This window comes from Anas platyrhynchos, chromosome 3, assembly GCF_047663525.1.
Source record: "Anas platyrhynchos isolate ZD024472 breed Pekin duck chromosome 3, IASCAAS_PekinDuck_T2T, whole genome shotgun sequence".
NCBI classification, from domain to species: domain Eukaryota; kingdom Metazoa; phylum Chordata; class Aves; order Anseriformes; family Anatidae; genus Anas; species Anas platyrhynchos.
Window position 1 is genome coordinate 55,621,339 of NC_092589.1, and position 18,684 is coordinate 55,640,022.

The 18,684-nt window shown below is 33.4% G+C and overlaps 1 protein-coding gene across 5 annotated transcripts in view; it reads left to right on the forward strand.

The window, feature by feature from the left end:
* Positions 1–18,684, forward strand: part of SCAF8 (SR-related CTD associated factor 8) — a 106,323-nt gene that overhangs the window by 46,259 nt on the left and 41,380 nt on the right. For 4 of the 5 annotated variants that reach the window (XM_072035938.1, XM_072035939.1, XM_072035936.1 and 1 more), the window contains exons 7-18: positions 188–364; positions 6,323–6,402; positions 6,837–6,954; positions 9,558–9,692; positions 9,834–9,946; positions 10,477–10,670; positions 12,367–12,467; positions 13,601–13,714; positions 14,279–14,435; positions 15,946–16,076; positions 17,536–17,680; positions 18,203–18,283. In XM_072035938.1, coding sequence (XP_071892039.1) covers positions 188–364; positions 6,323–6,402; positions 6,837–6,954; positions 9,558–9,692; positions 9,834–9,946; positions 10,477–10,670; positions 12,367–12,467; positions 13,601–13,714; positions 14,279–14,435; positions 15,946–16,076; positions 17,536–17,680; positions 18,203–18,283 — 1,546 coding nt within the window. The remainder of the gene's footprint in view (positions 1–187; positions 365–6,322; positions 6,403–6,836; positions 6,955–9,557; positions 9,693–9,833; positions 9,947–10,476; positions 10,671–12,366; positions 12,468–13,600; positions 13,715–14,278; positions 14,436–15,945; positions 16,077–17,535; positions 17,681–18,202; positions 18,284–18,684) is intronic. The other variant, XM_072035937.1, reaches the window with a different exon arrangement.

Genomic DNA, 18,684 nt, shown 5'->3' on the forward strand with positions numbered 1-18,684 from the left:
ACAGAAAACAAATTAGCCAGTAAGTGGGAACATAATTTGCCATAAATGAAAACAGATTAAGATGAAAAAATAGTCAGAGGTTAGATGATACTATGTTCATGAGGGTGTTTTTCCTAGCTGGAAGGGAAAAAGAGTTACTTTTCAACATTTTTCAGTTTTAATGCAGTTGTTATGTTTTCTCTTTTAGCTTCAGCAGTTGATACAGACGCTGCAGATACAGCAGCAGAAACCTCAGCCTTCGCTACTTCAAGCCCTGGATGCTGGTCTTGTTGTTCAGTTACAGGCCCTAACCGCACAACTTACAGCTGCAGCTGCTGCTGCCAACACACTTACTCCACTGGAACAAAGTGTCTCTTTTAATAAGGTAGCAGTAGATTATTAGAAGTTAAAATACATGTATTTATTGTATAATATATCTAAGTAAAAGTTGTGACGTAGTTATGTGGTGTTCTTCACCTTTTATTAACACGGTGAAGAGAACTGAGCGTGTCTTGTATTCTCCCCTTCCTTTGTTTATGGTCTAAAGTATGAAATGATTTCTTACAGGGTAATGAAAGAAAAACACGCAGAAATTTATATAGCCTGTTTTCCCAGAAGAGTAAAAGGTGATTGGACTTGTAATTTTCTTAAAATATAAATGCCAAGAAACCTTCTGTTCATACCCACCAAGTGATAGTAAGTGAAGAGATAAGTTTGATTATAGTTAAAGCTAGTCAAAGGACAATTTATAAAGGATGTCAAAATGTAATAACAAAATCTGTAAGTAAATAAACTTTGTGTGTGCTGCAGCATATGTGTCTATCAAATATAAATAAATAAAAATACAGAATGGAGGAATTTAAGGATAAAGCTAATATAGTAGAATGCCAGGTAGCAATAACTATGCTGGCAATTAGAATAGGAAGCAGCTCATGACTATATAATCTCGATAGGATTGTCCTGAAGTGAATAAATAATAAGAATAAGGAAGCCAGAAAATCAAAACAGTGGTATTTTTTCCTAATGCTCATAATCTCTTTTTCAGATAGTTAGCTGCCTAAAACTTTTCAAGTATTGAGTCTAAAGTTTTAGGACAGTTTGTCTTAAATGTCTAAAATTTTTTCAGGTAAATGAAAGTTTCTGAAATAATAACGAGTAAGATGCACCTCTAAAACAGAACCAAGAAAAAAAACACAAAAACACTCCTGTAGTCATAGAATCATAGAATGGCTTGGGTTGGAAGGGACCTTAAAGATCATCTAGTTCCAGTCCCTCTGCCACAGGCAGGTACATTTCCCTCCAGACCAGACTGCTCAAAGCACAGTCCAATCTGGCCTTGGAATGCTGTATTGTAACTGTAACCAACAGCTGGAGTGATCACAGGGAATGAATGAATCAGTAATGGGGACCACCTTAATATTTCAATACAAAAAGTAATTAATAATAGAGCATTGTATTGTATCTTTATTCCATGCTCTTTGATTCCAGCATTTATGTGGATAAGTGTACTGGTGTTGTGACTGGCAGGTGTGACAGTCTTGAACATGGACAGGTTAACTGGAGCAAATTGAAGGAGTTGGCATTTTGATGAGATGTGCATACACCTTATGAGAGTTTGGCCTGGCACTCATTAGTTAATTTATGCCAGTAATATTATGCAGGTTGAAAGTTGTCAGCAGGGTGAATATATGCGATTGTGATTTCTGGGACTTCTGATGCTAATTGTTGTAGAATGCCACTCTTGTGCAAGAATTCAATGTGATAATTTACAGGCTTTCAGTGGGTGTGTGTGTGTATTTATACATGTATATACATGTGTATATATAGAGAGAGAATTGAGCTGTTCTCGTAAGCTGGGGAAGATCTGTGTTTATAGTGTGGTCTGTATCTCAGTTCTGCATTATTCAAGTAGTGTTAGGTTATAATAAATCTTAAGTTCCTCATTCTGTGTTGTATAGCATCTCTTTGTATGTTTTATTAGTCCATTGAAGCTTTGCAGATGCAGCATGTACTTTTAGAATGTTTCCTCTTTATTTATAAACCTGGCATTATCATACCTATTTTCGCTTTTTTCCTGAGGGTTGAGGATTTCTGGATCTAGGTATTATAGCAGAGTATATATTAATATATATGTATTAATGGCCAATGTTATTTTTGCAATTAGAAGTTTTTGGAATAGCTATTTTTCTTGCCTTTTTTTTTCAATGGTTTCTCAGCACTGATACCACTTGCAATCCAAATCCCACTTCTCAGTAACTGAAGACCATGAGTCATAATGATATAATTCTATTTGCTGGACTCTTTCCTTCCATTTCATCACATAATTAATTGTATCATTTTTCTACTAGACATGGCAGCCTTAAGCGTTAAAAAGGCAATATTTACTTATACAGGAAGCATCTACATCAGTGTTTTTGTCTGAATCAGGAACATTCTTTTGAATTGAAACTTTTGTTATTTTACATGTACATGTTTGGTTCACGTTGCAGACCAGTTGCAGACCCATCTTGAGTGCATACTCTAGATTTGTTTGGATTAAGCTAAAGTAAAAAATGTGCTGCAAGTGCTAACAAGCATTCTGTGCACAAGGACAGACAAGAGCAGCATCAAAGTAACTTGTGTGAAAGCAAAACAAAAAATATAAAACTTTTTTTTAAGAGAAAAAAATGCTTCAGATGTAGGTAAAAATACTGTTAGAGATACTGTTCTGACACCTTGTTTTTTGATATTTGTACAATGAACAACACTAGACTGTAACTATTTTTTGAGTACAGGACATTCAGTTGCTTAATTTCTGGGACTATTGTCTTTGTAAGAAAGTAAGTTGTTAACAAGTACACTTGTAACAACAGGAATTACAGATGAATGAGCCTTGTTTTAACAGCGAGTAGAACTTCTCTAAGGGAAATTGTGTGTCAACAATTCTAGGTCACAACAGAAAGTGAACAAGAACCAGATAATATACATACATTGACTTCTCAGAAAGCCTGTTATTTTAAGTCTTTCTTAAAGAGACTGAAAAAGAAAGTAAACCTGATGATGAATTCCAGTACGACACGGGAGATTTGTATTATGTAATATATGGAGCAGAAAGACAGTAGAATCTGTTGTCTCAGATTTGTCTGGTGAAGACAAAAGGAGTTTGAATAGCTCTGAGGTGTGTATATCAGGCTAGAGGTCAAATTTGATCAGTCCTGTCTAACCTCTCAGAATCACAGACTGGTAGAATTTGGAAGGGACCTCGGGAGGAGGATGTTCAGGCAGCTTGTCAAGGATCTCCAGGATGGGAGACTCCACCTCTCTGGGCAACCTTGTCCAATTGCTTCATCACCCACACAGTAAAGAAGTGCTTCCTGGTGTTTAGAAGGAACCTGTTGTGTTCCAGTTTGTGCCCATTGCCTCTTGTCCTGGCACATAGCATTCTACCAGCTACTAGGAAGAAAATTAACTCTGTTCTAACTGAAACCAGGACACCACCACATACATTTTGAAAGAAGCAATTGAACAAGTGGTGTACCTTTTCTGGTTTGCAGAATAATTGAATCTTATTTTACATAACATAATCAAAATTTCTCTTCAGTGTTCAGTGAGAATTGTATCTTCTTCTAGCTACAGTTTAATAAAATATGTAAGTAGAGATTAGGAGAGGCCCCTAATAACTGGTAAAAGTCAAACGTTGTATCCATGTCCAAAGGCGGCCAAAAGATCAGCCTAGGAAACTACAAGCTGGTCTGCCTCACTTAGCTCTGTGGAGCTAGTACTTTGGGACTCTTCTGGATATATGAAAGACAAGGTGATTGGAAATAATCAGCATAGATTTACCAAGAACATATCGCACCTGACCAACCCTTAAGCTTATATGATAAAATTAATGTATTTTGGGGGATAAGGGGAGAGTAGTGAGAGTGTCATTTCCGGTGGCCATAACAATATGTTGTTGGACTAGGTAAATTTTAAGGGTTCCTTCCAACCCAAACTATTCTATGATCTTAAAAACCAAAACAAAACACAAAAAAACTCTGCTGCAGCAAAATTAGAGAATTTAGAGATTAATGAAAGAAATCATTAGAAATATTGTATAGTTTTTGTAGAAGATACTGAAAAAGACTGATTGTCTCATCTCATTCTTTTTATTATGATTTCTAAAGAGATTTTCCCGGTGCTTCAGAAGAATTTAATTGTCTTTGAAATAAAAAGCATTTTTTTCATGTCTTTAACAATTCCCATTGCTTTTCTGAACATATTCTCTTCTTAAGTAATTAAATTAATAGGTGTAGCTTTCATGGAAAGTTCTGTAGTTTTATACATTTATGTGTGGTGGATTGACCTAGGTATACTAATATTTAGTATGTTTAAATGTTTATTTCCTTATTGTAGAGGTGATTCTGCTCCGATTTATTTAAAAATAGTTCAAAATTTTATCTTTAATACCTGCTCTTTTATATTTACTAGAAGCAAGTTTAAACAAAAATCATGCTACATATTTGCCTGTTTTGGCTGGCAGTTCTTTGGTTTTGTCTGGTTTCAGTTTAATTTTTTTTTGTGTGTCATCAGTTGTTGATTTTTTTTCCTTTTCCCCAATGATTAATGTTTAAATTGTATATGCTCTGTTATTTTTCTTTCTACTTTGTCATGATGGAAGATATATGATGATTAATCATATTTTAAAGATGAGACTGGGCGTTTTTCTAAAATGCATATTCTGTTCAGAGATGCAGCATTTTGCAAATGCTTTATTTGGAAATATTCTAACAACATCAAAAAAGGCAATTTAAAAGGAACACAGCCAGCTTGCTTTAAGTGGATTAGGTATATAATATGCAAGTTACTCAGGATTTTTACATCCCACCTTGCATAAACTCCCTTATAATTTCTTGACCATGAGGGTGTTAAACACTAGAACAAGCGTCCTAGAGAGGCGATTGATAGCCCAAGTCTGTCAGTGTTCAAGAGGTATTGGGATAATGTCCTTAATATGCTTTAACTTTTGGTTAGCTCTGAATTGGTAAGGCAGTTGGGTTTGATCACTGAAGGTCCTTTCCAACTGAACTGTTCTATTCTTCTGTTCTTGATGGCCAATGTTTCCAACGTGTTTTCTCATAAATAGATTCAGTCCTGCTTTCATATGTGTTAGATTATTTCACTGGGAAAATAATTCTAAAAATTTTTGGTTTGATCAGTCTCTCAGTCAACTTACGCGTTGATTTTTATGGTCTCCTTTAATTGAAAAGAAATAGAACATCCTGAAAACGAAGGGCTACTAAATCGTAACAGCGGTTACTTGAGATTTTTTTGCCTTGGTATTTCCAAATGCCTGGCCTATGTTCTCATACTCTTTTTTTTTTTCTTTTTTTTTTTTCTTCTGATAAATCAGTGTTTGAGAAGAAGCTATTACTAGTACCGTAGTACAGTAATAACTCTGCTTTTCAGAAGACTTCCAAGGTGTAAGGTTATGTGTACGTGGATTTGATAAAACTGCTGTATTGATGCATATTTATAGAAAAAAACACACCACAATCTATATGACTAATAAAATTTGTTGCATATCTTCATGCTTATTCTTTAGTCTCATCTTCAAGAAAGTACAGTGATACTGAAATGCTTCTGGGCTGTTCAGAAATTAAAAAACAAAAACTTTGTTGTGGTTCAGCAGAACTATAACGTAGATATCTTTACAGATAAAACAGGAAGTTTATCCAAGTTTTTATTGTTCCTTGTCAGATACCTTTCTAGTTATTACTATGGAGGCTTCTTCCCCTTGCATGATAAATGCTTACTTTGATTTTTGCACAGTCAGAAGTTGTTTTCAAGGAGCAATGCATTTGAAGGAATTCAGGTTGTCTAAATAACACATGTATGAAAATACAGTAATTCTTTGTGAAGTAATCAAGCTGTAGGTCTTGTCTTGATGTAAGCAGAGCAGTTTGCAGCTCTGCCAAAGGAGCCAAATGAGTTTGCTGCTCTTGCCAGAGGATTGAATAGTTGGTTTCTTCACAGTAACTTCTTCTAATTAAAGGTACCATCACTTAAAATTTATCTTGTTATAAGTCTTCCTCCAGAATAGCTGTTGTTTAGTATGGAAAGAACATGTGGTTCTTCTTGCTGTGGAACAGCAGACAGAGCTCAATAAGGCCACAGCCAAGACTTGGGGGTCATTGCATTCAAGAGTTTGGTAGCAATACTAGTATGACATTTAATTTACAAGTTAAGTTCTTTGCCAAGCTACTTTTTTTTTTTTAAGTTGAGAAATAAGAGCTTTTTTTTTTTTTTTTGCAAACTAAGTATACATAAAATATGTATCTTTTAAGGAGTACTCAGTAACACTTACTTTGTTTTTTCCTAGAAGCTGATGGACAGGTTTGACTTCGGGGAAGAACCTGAACAAAATGAAGAGCCTAAAAAGGAAACTCCTACTTCCCAACTGTAAGATCAAGCTATGTTTAGTGGAGAAAAAAAAAAAAAAAAAAAGATAACAAATTTGTTAGGCACTAATTAAATATTAATATTAAATAGAAAGTAAGGTGTTTCTTCTTTCAGAGCATAAGTAGACCAAAACAACAGAAAAGACAATACAAAAGACAATACTCTGAATTACTGAGATGTATACATTTTTAAACGTTTTATATAAATCTGTGTGCCTGAACTTTTGACAACTTTATCCTGAAGGTAACACATACTTTGCTTTGTTAGTTATATAAATATCAGTAATGTGGTAATGATGATAACAGAAGGTGATATTAACTGCATTGTCTTCATTATTCTACATCTTTGATTAAACTTGAAATTCAGTTGTGAAAACCTCTTTAACCACTGTTTAAGAGGAAAAAAATGTTTGTTTTCTTAATCTTTCATTTTAGGCCTTTAGTACCAGAATCTGTGAACAACTCGCTTTTTCACCAGCTAGCTGAACAGCTACAGCAACAAAATTTAGAACATCTGCGACAACAGCTTTTGGAGCAACAGCAGCCTCAAAAGGTAAGAACTCCATCTTGTGGTTGTTATCTGCCAGAAGCTTGCAGAGTAAGTGGAATAAGCAGGATAAAGTGTGTAAAGTGAAAAGTAAGTAGAACCAAATGTGTGGGATGTAAATCTTGCTGCTTTTAGAAAAAAAGTATCCTTAAGCTCAGTTACAGGCTGACTATGCGTTGGTCGTTCAGATCTTTCTGTGGGGAAAATAAACCTTTTTATCCAGTGATCCTGAAGGAGGAAGGGGGCCCTGAAGTGAATATGCTACTACCTGTGAAAGCAGAGCAGTGTACAAGCTGCTGCTACAGAACCTACAAGAGGACAGAATTGTAGATTGCACTTTAACTTAAATTTTCCCTTTTCAAGCCTTAGATTTTGACTAATAAAGGCCTCATTCTACTGAAGAATTTGAGCTAAAGAGTAGAGTCATATATTTCCTATGAAGTTCTTAATTAAGAACTGATGCTCGAAACATTACAAAATAGATTCTTAACTGTGTGAATTGGGTCTCCTCTACAGTGAAGTAAATTGACTTATTTCTTCTGAGGTTAATTCTCTATTTTGAGCTGCTCTTCTCCCATGCTGATTCATTAGAAAATGAAAAGTTTATTCTATCTTGATACTGGCCAGGTATGAAGTGGAATTTCTAAGGGGTGTTTGGATGCAGTTTCATAGTAAATCAGAAATTTCTGGATTGAAAGAAAATCACTACAAACTTAATGTACATCTGGTGGGGATTTTAGTTTTTTTGCACCTGTGCAAAGATGCAGTCACTCAATTAAGAACATCAATGTGAATTTAAAATTTGTAACTGAGTTTTTAATTGTTTAGAAAAATAGTAATCAAGTTTTTACTATAAGCTATTTTCTTATTCTAGTGTTTTATTTTACTATGTTTTATTTTCATATCTCTACATCTAATAACTGAGAAAGTTTGTACAACAGCTACAGACTAAATAGCTTTTGGTATAGATGCATAATCTACCAATTTTTGGCTTTAAATTCTATACAAATTGTTGTATAGGAATTTTTGAGTTTTTGATATGATTTATCTAAAAATAGCTATGTAATTTGACAACAAACATGCTACCTACCTTATTGTAAAATAGTTTATCTCAAAAAAAAAAAAAAAGACGACAATTAGACATTACGTTTCATTTATGAAATTAACTTACATTAAATGTATGGGTAGAGTGCTCATATGACTCGCCACTTATTATGTGATCTTCTATTTGAAATGATTTTCCAGAAGTAGTTTCCCTTCAGGTCCACTCAGCTTCTTGGCTAGTTGCTATGGAGAAGAAGTTTCATTTTCACCTTGATAGCAGCTAAAAGGCACAAATTTTCTACTGGAACTCCTCAGTAATGACTGCAGCGTTTTATGAGGAAGATTTTCTTTAATCCCATGTTTAAGCATCAGTGAAAAGATTAAGGGAAAGAGGAAGAAAGATAAAAATGCAAAACAAAATTATTAAGCATCTAATTAGGAGCAAAGAGAGAGGAGGAGAGGATAGAAGACAGAAGAATCAACAACTGATGTAGGAACTAATATCAAGACATAGAAATTATTGAAGAATAATTAAAGAAAATGAAGTGAAACAGATGTTAGAAGACAAATGCTTTAAATGAATTGTAGCAATTTTATTATTTTTGGCAAATTCTCATTATAAGGTGCTTAAGAATACGATGGCACAGCAGAAGAGTATATATGCCATATATGGCATTCTCCTAGCAGATAGAATACCTAACATTTGTCAAAGTGAAAATGTAATGAGAATCACTGAAATATGTTTATATTGGCTTATGGTATTTATCTGAATTGTCCAGATTGCATTTCTGAATATTTTCATTGCATTTTCTGTATTTCTTTCATGTCTTTCATATCATACAGTTACTAATTCCAAATCTGTGGTTTCAAATAGTGTACTGGCCATTATGGATTTTGGGGGCAGTGGGATAGTAATTCAACAACACATACAATATGTTACATTTTAAAATTATGAATTTAATTTTGGTGTTTTTCGAACTGGTTAGAACTCTTGTAACTGACATGCTCACATAAATGATGCAACACCCTCCTTTATCTTGTAGTACTTACTGTCTTGAATCACATGCTTTAAGAAAGTTTGGATCTAAATGTAAATGTTTTAACTAGTTGAATTGGTATTACAAATATTTTCATTGGATTAATAACAAAATAGAATGTATTAATGCATGTGCACAGGTGACTAATGAGTCTCTTTCAGTGTCACTGTACATAAAGGCTGCCTTCACTATTGTTTTAACCTGTGAGTTTTATTTTTAAGCTAACTAAATTAAGCAACAAATAGTGTACTTTCTTTCTTTTGATTCAGCAAATAGATAGCATTATTTTTATATAGTCAGGGATGTTACTTATTGCAGATGACACAAAAGGAATTGGAATGGTGTGACATCTAGTTCAGCTTGTTTTCTCAGTTAGATAATTGTTCTATATTAAAGGAAAGTGTGAAAATAAGAGAAACTTTTTTTTTCAGAAATAGTTGAACAATTGTTTCATCTAATCTAAATTTTGACATAGTATACAATTTGAATTATGATGTCTTTTATGATCTATAATTATTTGTTATTTAGGCAAGCCCTAATGAGGAAAATCAAGAAGGAAATTTTGGTTCAGAGCATTCAGCATCACCATCACAAGGGAGCAGTCAACAACAGTTTTTAGAAGCAGAAACAAATGTAGATGATTCAATGGATATTCAGCAACAGGTAAAACTATTTTCAATGTAATTACAGAAGGAAACATGTATTAAGTTGATTTCAAATGAGCAAAATCAATGCATACTTTCATATGCTCAGTACTCAGAGTATATTTATTAAATGTTTATGGACTTCTATGTCTGACCGCAGGACATGGATATAGATGAAGTACAGGACGTTGCTGAGGAAGAGATTTTTGAACAAGAAGAAAAGAAATCAACTGTTCGTTCAAGATCAAGATCTCGTTCAAGATCTCGTTCAAGGTGTTGTAATGAACTTGTATTAAGAAAATCAAGGGTTTTTTTGGAACAGAGTTGCTATTTGTGATTGTCATTCTGTTTTGTATTTTCCAAGGTTGTCAAAGTAGTTTTGGTAATGAACAGAAAGTGTTCATTTAGTATTTGTGCACTAGATGAAGATTTTCTGTATAGAACCTTGTTTTGCATATCTATAGACTACGTTAAAGTTTGTAAGACCTGCTGAAGTAACAAAAATATCCAGTTAACACTAATCAGTTGGACAGGTTTTTGGTGTCAGAAAAATAGATACTGATATGGAACTCTTTGAGTGTGGTTTGTTTTGTTTTGGCAAGTGTGTTTTTTGTTTTGGCTTGGTTTGTTGTTGTTTTTGTTGTTGTTGTTTAAAGCCCAGGGTATATGTCCTATTCCTCACACTAATGGCAGTTTGAGTAAATATAAATGAAATATGTATATGAAGCTTTAAAGCCTGTAGTTAAAAGAAAACTAAAAAACTATTTTTAAACCTCAGCATACTGAAATTAAGTATTTTGTAGATCACCAAGAAAACGAAGGTCTAGATCACGATCTGGTTCTCGTAAGCGTAAACACAGAAAACGTTCACGCTCAAGATCACGAGAAAGGAAGAGAAAGTCATCTCGATCATATTCCAGTGAAAGAAGGGCTAGAGAAAGGGAAAAAGAACGTCAGAAGAAAGGATTGCCTCCTATACGGTCAAAAACACTAAGCGGTAAGTAGCAGCTACTTCTTATTTTAATAATGTAGCATTAAAAGGGAAAAGGCCTTATATTTTATTGGAAGAACAGTATTCATCTGAAGTACTGTTACAAAAAGAGTAAACAAATTATTTTTTGTAAGTTTGAGTTCTGGTGTTTCTTACAACTTATGCAGATACATCATCTCATCCTAGAGGAAAGTAAGTATCATACTGTTCGACTGATAGTTTTATTCATTTTGTTACATTGATTCTTTTAGTTCTGAACAAAGAGTAGTAAGAGCTTGTCCCTAAGTTAAAATATACTCTTTTATGGTTCATTTTAAAATGAGCAGTACTTGATCTGAAAATTGTTACACCAATAAGAGATTTAATTATGTGATGCACACTTTGGATAGTTTGCTGAATACTTTAAATAGAATCCAGTAATGTTAAAGTACTTTTTAAACAGTTTTTCACAGGCACATAGAACCAAAACAGGTGGAAATATGAAACATAAATATTTTGCCATCAGAATAAAGGCCATAATGGTTATATCTTAAAAAGACTATCCAAAAGCCAACTGAATTTCAGGTACTGCAGTGTGCTGCTCTGCACAGAGAATTTGCACTAGAAAGAGGATAGTAGGAAGAACAACTTCCTCCACACAGTTGCTTAAATCAAGCTGCTTAAATCAAAAAATATTTTGATACAATAGCAGTATATCCCATTGCTGCTGTTTTCAGGACCTTAGATTCATGGGATGCATACATTGCACTTAATTTATTTTTGTAACAAACCTGTGTTCCTGAATTTAACTTGACTTAGATGGTTTATGCACAGTCTCTGATGTAGTTTTGCATTTGTCTTGTGTTTTTAAAACTCTATCATTTATGTGATAAGATAAGCAGTTCAGAAATCATTTTTCTAAAAGAAAGGGTGCTCTGGTCTCTAATATTTTACATCATTCCAAGGTGACTTTAAACTCAGGACTTCACTGCAGTTTAGATGTATTTTTTTTTTCTTCTCTGGCTTTTCACATTAAGAGTAGCAAATCAGTTTTATGATGAAGATTTTTCCCAGCAGTCCACAAAGCAGGGAACTACATGTATAATCAGAGTGGATGGGAGCTGGAAGATAGGGATGCTAACCTGGAGAACACCAGCTGCACTTGAGGTCCTATGACATAACCCAGCTCATGTAGAAAGGAGATGTTAAGGAGCACAACTGAGGTGTGGAAATTTGAGAGAGAAAAAATGTACCTGACAAACACTTCATTTCTGTTAAGCAACTGAAGATATGCAGCCACTTTTATCACTTGCTGAGTTCTGAAGAATTGTTTCCTAGACCTTAACATGAGAAATAAAATTACTTTCAGGACATGTCAAAATAAGTGAGGATTAAGTTTTGTCTAAGAGAAATCTAAAAGGCTAGTCATTCTTAGTTTTACTGTTTACTACTGTCAGTTGAAAATCTATTAATCCTACAGGCATAGTTCTATGGAAAACTGCTATTACAGTTTACCATAGATAATAAGTGATAGTATTTTAGTTTTTCATCATTTTAATGTTTTAAAATTTCTGGTAGTTTACTTAATCTCTGTATAAAAAGTTATAGATTTACTCTTCTTGCTTTTGATCCATGATTTCTGTGCCTATTATATCTATGCTATAAGTTATTTCATAAGCAAACATTTTAGTACTTAATACGATGTGAATGTTTCTCTTGACAGTTTGCAGTACTACTCTTTGGGTAGGTCAAGTAGACAAGAAGGCTACGCAGCAAGATTTGACTAACTTGTTTGAAGAATTTGGACAGATAGAATCTATTAATGTAAGTGAGCATGTTATCATCCACTTTCAAATATTTTAAACTTAAACAGACTTAATGCTTCTGGGTTCCTTTTAGCATCATAAGCTTTATTTAGGAGACTATTTTTTATCACTGTTTAAAAACTGTGGTTATATTTGCTTGTTGGTGGTTTCTATGTACTGGGTTTGAAACACTAAACACAGTACACTGCATGGTAAAATAGATTTTCCCTGGCAATAACTATAGTGGAACAATTTAAGCATTTTTTTAAACCCAGGTCTTAACTGATACTGTTACGCTTTTTTCTCATTTCTCTCATTTCTGTGAGGTGGCACAGGGGTAGAGGTTATTTTTCCTTACAGTAATGGACACTGCTGGACGTGGTGTCCACATTGCTTTATGTAACTAGGATAACATAGGTAGTTATCCTATATATTTGGAAATATCTATCCTATCTAAACATCCTATATTTATCCAATATATTATAATCTTAAATATTTTTATAACATCTGCATTAAAATTGACCTTCTTAAGTATTATTGTTCTTTCTTACCATGTACTCACAAAACAACATAAAAGCACATCTGTATTTTATTACTCCTGACTAAAACTAAATTTAGTAGTTGTCATATGTGGGTTGAAAATTTTCAAAGGTTGTAAGTCACATCATACTTTTACTTCCTAAATTAAACATTAAAGCTAGTGGAAATGAAACCTCAAGAATGAGGACTCTACCCTCCAAAAATACAGGACACTTTTAATCATTAGGTTTTGCCTCTGCAAAAGGTTGTTGCTCAGCTCACAGTGAATTTGGAACTTAATAAGAGGTAGTGGCCTGCTTTTCTGATGTTACCATAAAATAGCTTGCAGTTCTTGCCTGCTACATATTGTTTGAATCTCTTGTGATGTTTTTAGCACTCATTCTTCAGCTTGCTGCTGCCTCTTGAAAATGTTATAACTGATGTACCCTGCCAATTTCACTCTTAGGTTTTGCTGATGCTCAGAATTATTAATTATTACAGTGATGGTTATTTACAGTGTGAGTCTTTTCTTTTTTTCTTTTTTTAGCATTACTATTCACTTCATGTAGACATGTAAACTGAAGCACTGGTTTTCCTGCTTTTCAAGACCATTGATTTTTTTTTCTTCCATAGATGATTCCCCCAAGAGGTTGTGCTTACGTCTGCATGGTTCATAGACAAGATGCATATCGTGCTCTTCAGAAACTTAGTTCTGGGTCCTATAAAATTGGATCTAAAATTATTAAGGTAAATTAATCTTAATCTGAGGATGTGGTCCACTTCAAATATGGTACAGTTTTAAAATGGTGATCTGTCATTTAACAGCTATTCATTCAAATGACCAGTATGGTGAAGAATAATGAATCAATAAGGTGTATATTGTATTCTTTCCTCTCTGTAAAATGCAGGTTTTAACAGGTAATATAGAAGATAGTAATGTGAAATTTTGACTTGATATTTAGGAAATATTAGGAAAGCATTTTCTATATATTCTAGTGATAAGAGTACTGTAAACAACTGAAGTCCTGTACCTCACCATGTGAATCTCTTACCATTAAAACTGCTAGTATTAAAGTATGTGATTAGATGCTGTGTTTTTTCTACTTTCTTTGATGCTTTACCATAAGTCCTTGTATTACTGTATTCTTTATTTCCTCCATATACATATGTTAGCATTAATGTTTAATAAATATGAGCTTTCTGATGTAAATAATTTTCCACGTGCCTCTTGTTGCAGAGGCCATGTAAATGTCTTACCAGTTGCCAAATAATACGATTTAACGAGGTTTTCTGTTTCGGTTGTATTTTCAGATTGCCTGGGCTTTGAATAAAGGTGTGAAAACAGAGTACAAGCAATTCTGGGATGTGGATCTGGGAGTTTCATATATTCCTTGGGAGAAAGTAAAATTGGATGATTTGGAGGGATTTGCTGAAGGTGGAATGATTGACCAGGAGACAGTAAATACAGGTATGGACATGAACAGTGATTCCCATAGTTAGAAAATGTGTTTATTTCCTGGTAATTGTAGATATTCAGAAAGTTTATTGTTTTAGGTAATAAACACTCTTCTTTGATTTACATTAATATTACTAGCTATGTGTTTGCAATACAGAATCATAGAGTGGTTTGAGTTCCTCATAACTAATCTAAACCTATACTTTTTAGTTTAAAGCCATTAATCCTTGTCCTATCACCTGACAAAGAGTCCCTCCCCAGTCTTTTCCATAGGCCCCTGTTGGGTACTGGAAGGCTGCAATGAGGTCTCCCTGGGGCCTTCTGTTCTTCAGGTTGAGCAACCTCAACTCCCTCATCCTGTTTTCACAGGACAGGTGCTCCAGTCCATCGATTATCTTTGTGCCCTCCTCTGGACTTCTTCTAATATGTCCGTATAAATGTCATTGAAATCTAGATTGTCTTTGTAGATGAATAATTAATTAGTTGTCATGACCATTTGTCAGTGGTTGAATTTAAGCAAGATAATAATGGTTAACATTTTTAAAAACAGTTCTGAATTTGCTGTGTACTCATTTCCAAATATGTAATTTGTATAAAAATTATGTTCTGGTAGTGATTGTGAAATACCTTATAGTCATTTCTAATTCAGGTATAAAACTTAAGTTACAGTTGGAACTTGTCTAAACAGACACAGCTTAGCCGAACCTTAAGGTATTTCCTCCATTAAAGTCAAAGAGGTGAGAAAGCAAGTAGTGTTAGACCATATATTGAAACCCAGCTAACTGAGAGGTTTGTTAGGTTTGTAAAAGATTCGTGAGTACTGTAGTTTCTTGAAATGGATCTAGCACCAAAATGATGAGACAGCACTAAAATAAGTAGTGGATTAAGACAGTTTTAAAATAGAGACAATAATTTTTCAGGTAAAAATGCATTCAAAATGCTTTGAATAAAAATTTAATATAAATGACAGAAGAATTAAAACATGCAACATTACTGAAATGCAGTCACTATTTTATACTTGAAAATTAAACCTTTTTTTTCCTGGTATTGTTGGGAGTGAGTTTGAGGAGGTAGTAGAAGGAAGGAATTGTGTTTTGGTGTGTTTTTTTTTTCCATGTGAGGGTCTGTCATTTTACAGCATACAAATGATAACATAGATATGTTGACAACAGCAATTTTTAGAAAACTAGAACATACTTTATATTACGAATTACTAACAAAACGTAGAAAAAACTTGGCAAGTTTTAAAACTTCAGTTTGTATACTGGCATAATTAAATAGTGTATATCATGTGATTAGAGATATTTTACATTCTTTAAAATGTATAATAATATGTAAATAATTGTATATGCTGTTTTCACAGTAAACTTGGGGCTAATTTGTCTAAATAGATACCAGATTAAAAATGACAGATTAATATGGAAAAGGACATTTTGGTATGAAAACAACAACAACAAGCAGATTAGTTATCTCCTTATATTAAAAACACATCTCTCTTTTTTTTTTTTTTTTTTTTGTTAAGAATGGGAAACAGCCAGGAACTCAGAACCTGCTAAAGAAACTACTCAAACTACGCAGACTACTACAGTTGATAAGAGCACAGTTATCACAACACAGACAGAAGCTTACACACAGCCAGTCACTATGCTGCAGGTTTGTATTAAAGTTTGAGTTTGCAGAAATTCTGCACAACTGGAGGGGTAAGTTTTTATTCAGTACAGATCAACTTTAATGCTAAATTAAAGTACTTAAAACAAAAATACTTAAAACCCCGTGTTCGTATGTGTTTCTCTTTGAAATATTCCAGAAAAGAATCAGTTGCCCTGGTTGAGCAAAATCCTTAATTTTATGCACAGCATATCTCAAACTTGAGTACCATCTCAAATAAAGGCTTAAATGTTAAATTTCTTCTCTGCCTGTCTACTTTTCCTCATATGAGGTTTGACTATGAGGTTAATTATTTTCCCATTAGTTTTAGGCAGGATTTTGTGGGAACAATCTTGTATTTAAAACAGTTGATTATTCAAAGTAGTAGGTTGTTGCAGTTCTGATATACACAGTAATTCATGAGAGTCTTTGAATCTCTGCTCTATTTTCTTTCATCTGCTGAAACAGATTATTTTTATTAACAGCTATTAAGGTATTGTAGAAGACTGGAAGAATACATTGTAATTCTCCTTTATTATACTACATGTTTATCAAGTATAAATTGAAGTGCCTTTTGTCAAACTCCTTAAATCCTTTTTATTATGACCATTTGAAATTGTAAAATGAGAAGCAGGTGCTTAACACAAAAAATTGTATTATCATTTTTTCTCTCCCTTGACATGTATAGATGTTTCCTGTATTTGAGTTGATATAAGATTAATAAGAAAGCTAATGTTTTTGCATTTGCTTGCATTGAAGTTTGAGCTTGAATTCTTTTTACTTTCACAAAAATTATCTTTTTTTTTTATTTCATCTTTCTGCTTGCGTACACTGTGATCTGTTTACATTTAAATACACACACACATATATACATATGTGTATATATACTGATGTTTTTCTGCTGCTTGTTAATTGTAATTCTGCTGCACTGTACCAAAACACATAGCTCAAAGAGAAGCTTGAAAAATACTAAATAATTTCCAGGATTTCATTGGGATTATTAGCCTGGTAATTACATACACTAAACTCTCAGTGTTCTAATACTGTTCTAAAATATGCAAATATTTCTAATAAGAAAGGAGTCACTGTTTATGTGCTCTCAAATTGGCACACTGTCTACATTTTCCCTCTTTTTCTGTCTTTCCCTTTCTGTATTCCCCTTGCTACTCTACATAAATTTTAATTCTTCAGTTAATATAATGGCTAACCATGTATTTATTTTCTGTTCCTTTCAGAATAAAGAAAAGATAGCATAGGATTTTTTCCAGTGTCGTTACTTGTCTGTAGTGCACATACTGTTCTAGAATGCAATCTAATACTTCAGGGTGTTCAGAATGCATGTTCGAAGACTTCAGGACGTTTGATGTTTAACATAAATTGCAGTTAAGTCAGTTGATAAAATTGTAATGCCACTGAATACTGTAAGTATTGAAGTTGCTTGTTTCTTTTCTTTCCATGAAAAAAGATTCCAGTAGCTCCAGCTGTGCCTGCTGTTAGCTTAGTTCCACCTGCGTTTCCTGTCACAATGTCTGTCCCTCCTCCTGGTTATAGCGCAATTCCTCCTCCACCTTTCTTGCGAGCAAGTTTCAACCCTTCACAGCCACCTCCAGGTAAGTTCGTAAAATTTGAGCATGTAATAAGTATATTCAGCCCATGTTGCTGTATTTTGCTTTGTTTCCATCAACTTCTTGTTACTGCTTTAGCTGACCTTTGGATTTCTAATTTCAGCCCAATATGAAATTTCTTATGCCTAACTTAATATTATTCTTTTTTTTTGGTGGAGAATATTAATTAAAGCTGATTTTTTTGTTGTTGGTGATTTATTTGAGTCTTTGGGTAAAAATCAAACAAAATGAAAAAAAATCATAAGATTTATCTCCTTTCTTTGTAAAATTTTGAAAATTTTAATTTTCTTCCTTGGATATGGCTGAAAAAAGTATCTTTTAAAGATTCACATGCAGGTCTTTTACTGTAAGAATGAATTATTTTTGAAAACAGCAACCACTGTCATCCCTTTGCATACATTTGTTTGCTAGTTTTCAGTGATGCACCTTCTCAGGATAAATAAAGTAAACACTGTTTAATGAAAAATTGTATTTCTCTTTCTAATGATTTGTCATTTTTCCATATAGGTTTTATGCCTCCCCCAGTTCCTCCTGTTGTCCCACCTCCTGTTGTCCCACCTCCTGTTGTCCCACCGGTTGTTCCAACACGTAAGTTTGGTTATTCTAGTGGCTGTCATATGTCATTAAAAATTAATTGCTTGATATACTACTTTTCATTCAAACAAAAGCATGTTAATCCTGTCTAATGGACAATAGTAACATATAGGTTATTGCATAGCTGTTTTAAGCAGGTATTGAGAGAAAATTTTACAGAGCTTTTCAAGTTGACTGAAAAATGGTAGTTACTGTGGAGTAACTGAAAAAAATCATGACAAATGAATTATTTGTTATTTGCATACATAGTTTAATACTAGAACTTGGCTATAACATGTATTTGTAACTTAGGCTATCTAGAGTTAATAGCTGAATAATTTATAATAATTTATTTTTGCTTAGCCTTTTAACTGTTATCAATTTAATATTTAAAAGGCTCTGTTAAAGAATAGTGA